The sequence below is a fragment of the Condylura cristata genome, unplaced genomic scaffold (genome assembly GCF_000260355.1).
Source record: "Condylura cristata isolate star-nosed mole 26May11 unplaced genomic scaffold, ConCri1.0 scaffold00013, whole genome shotgun sequence".
In the NCBI taxonomy this organism is placed as follows: domain Eukaryota; kingdom Metazoa; phylum Chordata; class Mammalia; order Eulipotyphla; family Talpidae; genus Condylura; species Condylura cristata.
The window spans coordinates 20,541,622-20,547,439 of record NW_004567114.1 but is presented as its reverse complement, the minus strand read 5'-3'; the positions used below and the strand labels follow the sequence as shown (position 1 = coordinate 20,547,439).

The 5,818-nt window shown below is 51.4% G+C and overlaps 1 protein-coding gene across 1 annotated transcript; it reads left to right on the top strand.

Moving 5' to 3' along the window:
• Nucleotides 1-406: 406 nt before the first annotated feature.
• Nucleotides 407-3,843, top strand: FOS (FBJ murine osteosarcoma viral oncogene homolog). The gene is made up of 4 exons (XM_004681681.2): nt 407-734; nt 1,501-1,752; nt 2,173-2,280; nt 2,401-3,843. The coding sequence occupies exons 1-4, from the start codon at nt 594-596 to the stop codon at nt 3,040-3,042; spliced, it is 1,143 nt and encodes a 380-aa protein (XP_004681738.1). The 5' UTR covers nt 407-593; the 3' UTR covers nt 3,043-3,843.
• Nucleotides 3,844-5,818: the final 1,975 nt, after the last annotated feature.

The window sequence follows — 5,818 nt, the reverse complement described above, 5'->3', positions numbered from 1 at the left end:
TGCGAATGTTCGCTCGCTTTCTCCGCGTTTCCCGCCTCCCCTCCCCCGGCCGCGGCCCCCGCCTCCCCCCTTGCTGCACCCTTGGCGTTGGCTGCAGCCTGTGAGCAGTTCCCGTCAGTCCCTCCCCACTTACACAGGATGTCCATATTAGGACATCTGCGTCAGCAGGTTTCCACGGCCGATCCCTGCGGCTGTGGGGGAGCCATCCCCGAAATCCCTCATCTTGGGGGGTCCTCGAGACCCCTAAGACCCAGAAGGCATTGCAATCACAAAATAATAAGCCAGGACAAGATGCTGGGAGGGGGCGGCGAGGACAGCGGGGGCAGCCAGGAGGCCGCAGAGGAGGCCCGGCTCGCCCGTCACCCCTGTGGAGAGAGATGGTTTGCGCCGGTGACGCGTTGGGCTCATTCATAAAATGCTGTTATAAAAGCAGTAGCTGCGGCGCCTCGTACTCCAACCGCATCTGCAGCAAGCCCCCGAGAGCCGAGACAGAGCCGGCGGCGGCGCAGCGAGCGAGCACTGACCGCGCTCCTTCCCAGCGCTGCCTGTCTTCGTCCCTCGGCTCCTCGCCCGGGCTTTGACTAACCTCGACCATGATGTTCTCCAGCTTCAACGCCGACTACGAGGCGTCGCCCTCCCGCTGCAGCAGCGCCTCCCCGGCCGGGGACAATCTCTCCTACTACCACTCTCCCGCGGACTCCTTCTCCAGCATGGGCTCTCCCGTCAATGCGCAGGTGAGGCTGGCTTCCCGCCGCCTTGCGGCTCAGGTCACCGGGAGGAGACACCGGGGCGGGACGCTCAGGAAGCGCGTCTGGGATGCCTTCTCCGGGGAGAAAGGCTGCCGCCGCCCGGAGCAGCCCCATCCTGGGCGTCCCAGACTTGCTTGGCGCTCCCGCGCGCTTGACATAGTCAGGATCGGGCCCCTTTTGCGCGGCAGGTTCATTCTCAGCTGGCTCGGGCCGGCGCTCTAGAACTGGCCTCTGGCAACAGCCGGGGCCAACGTATCCCGAGCGAACACTCGCAAACTAGCGCCGGGCTCCTCCCGGGTGGCGGCAAAAAGCGGCAACCCCTTCTCCCCTCGCTGTCTGGAGCGGGGAGGAGGGGCGGGGTGGGAGGGTGAACGCAGGCGGGTGTGTAAGGCGGTTTCATTGATAAAAAGCGAGTTCATTCAGGAGACTCCGGAGCGGCGCCTGCGTCAGCGCAGACGTCAGGGATATTTATAACAAACTCCCTTTCAAGCGAGTGATGCTGAAGGGATAACGGGAACGCAGCCGCAGGACAGAGGACAAAGGCAGTGCGCTGCGGAATTCTAGGGTGCAAAAAGGGAGCCCTTTCATCCCAGATGAGGAGCTTATAAAAAGACTCGAGCGGTCCTCGGCAGCATCGCTTCTCCTCGAGCTCGCTGCTCCCTGCTGCATGCGGCACTGGAAACTCAACTCGCCCCACCTGTGTCCTGAACCTGCTCGCTCACGTCAGCTTTCTCCTTCTGTTTCGTTGTAGGACTTCTGTACGGATCTGGCCGTCTCCAGCGCCAACTTTATCCCAACGGTGACCGCCATCTCGACCAGCCCAGACCTGCAGTGGCTGGTGCAGCCTACCCTAGTCTCCTCCGTGGCCCCATCCCAGACTAGAGCCCCCAACCCCTACGGAGTCCCCACTGCTGCGGCTGGGGCTTACTCCAGGGCTGGAGTGGTGAAGACCATGACTGGAGGCAGGGCGCAGAGCATTGGCAGGAGGGGCAAAGTGGAACAGGTGAGTTCTTCCACACTTTGGCAGGGGGTGGAGGTCCTGCCCCTTGGTGGAACTAGGGAGCCCAGAGGAGTGAATTCACTCTTGTAAGTGACTAGGTGCAGAACTCTGAGTCCAAGCCCTATCCATCCCAAGTTAGACTCTGATGCCCTAAGACAGACCCCAAGAGTTTCTTCTCTAACGGAGAATCCTTGATGGGTTCTTATCTCCTGCTTTTAGACTGGACTCTTCTTTGTTCTCCTGCTGAGGATCTTATTTTAAATGCAAGTCACACCCAGCCTGCAATTGCAGGTTAGAAATGGATTCACAGGAGAGGTGCCAGGAAGCTGGGAAGCTGCAGGAGGCAGTTTCACAGGGGTGGTTGAATGGAGCTGATGGCAGATACTGTTACTGAATGTTGGTCTCCTAAAATTATTTTTCTAGTTGTCCCCTGAAGAAGAAGAGAAAAGGAGAATCCGAAGGGAAAGGAATAAGATGGCAGCAGCCAAATGCCGGAACCGGAGGAGGGAGTTGACAGACACCCTGCAAGCGGTGGGTAGCGCCCATGGGCCACTTTCTAAAACTCTAGGGGCGAGTTGGAGGTTGAGCACAGGGAGTAAGGGCCCCAAGTCAGCCCGTGTCTTATGCTCTGCTTTTTCCCTCTGCATACAGGAGACAGACCAACTAGAAGATGAAAAGTCTGCTTTGCAGACTGAGATTGCCAACCTGCTGAAGGAGAAGGAAAAGCTAGAGTTCATCCTGGCAGCTCACCGACCTGCTTGCAAGATTCCCGATGACCTGGGCTTCCCAGAGGAGATGTCGGTGACTTCCCTTGATCTGAGTGGGGGTCTGCCTGAGGCTGCCACCCCTGAATCCGAGGAGCCCTTCACCCTGCCCCTCCTCAATGACCCTGAGCCCAAGCCCTCCGTGGAGCCAGTCAAGAGCATCAGCAGCGTGGAGCTGAAGGCCGAGCCCTTTGATGACTTCCTGTTCCCGGCTTCGTCCAGGCCTAGTGGTTCCGAGACGGCCCGCTCTGTGCCAGACATGGACCTGTCTGGCTCCTTCTATGCAGCAGACTGGGAGCCCCTGCATGGTGGCTCCCTAGGGATGGGGCCCATGGCCACAGAGCTGGAGCCCCTGTGCACCCCAGTGGTCACCTGTACTCCCAGCTGCACTACGTACACGTCTTCCTTCGTCTTCACCTACCCAGAGGCTGACTCCTTCCCCAGCTGTGCGGCTGCCCACCGCAAGGGCAGCAGCAGCAACGAGCCCTCCTCTGACTCGCTCAGCTCACCCACGCTGCTGGCCCTGTGAGCGGGCGGGGAAGGGGAGGCAGGAGGCACACGCAAGTGCCACTGCCCGAGTTGGTGCATTACAGAGAGGAGAAACACGTCTTCCCTCAAGGGTTCCGGTAGACCTAGGGAGGACCTGATCTGTGCGTGAAACACACCAGGCTGTGGGCCGCAAGGACTTGAAAGCATCCACGTGTGGACTCAAGTCCTTACCTCTTCCGGAGATGTAGCAAAACGCATGGAGTGTGTATTGTTCCCAGTGACACATCTGAGAGCTGGTAGTTAGTAGCATGTTGAGCCAGGCCTGGGTCTGTGTCTCTTTTTCTCTTTAGTCTTCTCATAGCATTAACTAATCTATTGGGTTCATTATTGGAATTAACCTGGTGCTGGATATTTTCAAATTGTATCTAGTGCAGCTGATTTTAACAATAACTACTGTGTTCCTGGCAATAGTGTGTTCTGATTAGCAATGATCAATATTAAAGTAAGGAAAGATATGACTTTATTTTCTAGTAGATAGAAATAAATAGCTCTATCCATGTACTGTAGTTTTTCTTCAACATCAATGTTCATTGTAATGTTACTGATCATGCATTGTTGAGGTGGTCTGAATGTCCTGACATTAACAGTTTTCCATGAAAACGTTTTATTGTGTTTTTAATTTATTTATTAAGATGGATTCTCAGATATTTATATTTTTATTTTATTTTTTTCTACCTTGAGGTCTTTTGACATGTGGAAAGTGAATTTGAATGAAAAATCTAAGCATTGTTTGCTTATTGTTCAAAGACATTGTCAATAAAAGCATTTAAGTTGAATGCCACCAGCCTTGTGTTCTTTTCATGCTGAGAGTTTTGTGAGATTCTAAAAGGCACCAGAGACCAGTTTGTCTGGAAGGGTAACTCCCAGAGAGGGACACACCCTTTGTTTGATCTCTTATCAAAGGGGAGACAAACCCAAGAGCTGATGCTGGAATATTTCATAAAGACCTGTTTGTACCCTACAATGCTAAGATTCTCTACTTTATCATCCTTTTTCTATTTTCAAAACCAAAGGGAGGGGATATTCACATCTAGCTAATGTTAAAGTAACAGCTAATATTAAATTTTGATGTCTTGAGCTGAAAGGGCTCCTCTTAGCAAACAGAATTAAGCTTTGTATATGCCAATTTAACTTCTGTTCCCCCAAAAATCACCTGCAAGGTGCGTGCGTTGAAGAATGACTGGAATGAATGACTTTTTTAGTATCCCACGATTGGGATTAGAATCTTACCTTCCTCACTCATTACCCTATCTGTCTGGCTGAACTGCCTCTTAATACTTGGTTTAAAAATAAAACTTCTAAGTCCCTATCTCTAACATACATATATTTAGCTTGACTATTTTTACTCTTGGATGGAAAAGAAGGTTATTGCCCCATTCCGTACTAATAAACACATTGTAACTTCTGAACTTTCTTTAACATCATATACCTGATGTGAAGGAAAAAGCTGACTCTGAGCATTTGAAAGGCATCGTAAATAGTACAAATAATGGCTGATCTTTCAGTAAATAAAAGGTTACATAATTGTTCAACAAGAAGTCAACACAACTCTGAATAAGCTATAACTTAGACGCTTTATCATGTTAAAGAAGTACATGACCTTTGTCCGGGACACCTCTGGTAATGGGGCACTGACACGCACCAGTACCGACCGCAGGGGAAGTGGCTGGCGCCTTCCTCCTTGTCTCAGGTATCACGCAGGCGCCACTGGGAAGCCAGAGTCAGCGTTTGTACACATGCTGGCAGGACAGCGCTCCGGTGCCAGCCTTCTAATGCTTTGGTGATAATGAAAATCACTGGGTGGTGGTGGGGTGGCACGCTGTCAAGATGAAAGTTTTCTTTAAAAAATCACTGTTCCTTTGAGGTTGATACTCTCACCTCTGATCGCCCTGTTCTTCAATAATAATTGATGATGGGAAACAATGGACTTTAGGTACTTAAGGGCACAGATACAGCACGGGCCACTTGCAGAGTGTTAGTCTATCTTGCAATGATGAAAGTGGCCCTAGACCTCCCAATTTGTTGTTTTGAGGGTACATTTTCAGTAGTTTTAAAATACGACCTAAACTGAACACAGAATCAATAAGACCAGCACTCAGACCTGAAATGACAGGTGATACGACCTGTAAGGGAGCCAGCTGGCTCCATTACACGTAGAGTAATAACAACTGTGGAAGGACATTTCTCAGATGGCGAGGTGGGGCTGGACCTCTCGCCCTGGAACCTGAACTGCTCCTGGGAGCCTGACCAAAGACCCCTGTCAGCCCCAAAATGACTATCAAAAGAGAGAACACTGCTTTCCCTTTGGCAGCCCTGGCCACGGCCCAGACACAGGTCCTACTTTGAGTTCCCCATATCCCAGCTGAGACCAGCATATGTTGTCAACAAAACGGCACTCATGTTTCAGGGAGAGGAGTCACACAGAAGGAATCTCTTTGACAGGCAAAGGTCACAGGGTCCCTCATAGAGTGAGGGACCACCAAGCTCCTGGAATTCAGAGAAAAGAATTTCCTCTTTCTAACTGAAGGACTTTGAACAAATCCTAACTTAGAATCTGACAATTCTCATGGATCATAGACACTGGGTGTGTCAAGTTCATTTGGTTAAAATGATCCCCACTCACATGCTATGGCCTCAAATTGGCCTGAAAGAAAAAATAAAGCAAACCACCACAACAACTATCTCAGGGCTCCATCACTCAACACTGATATATGAGATAAACAGGTAATAGAAGGGCGTGGAGATAGAGATGGGGA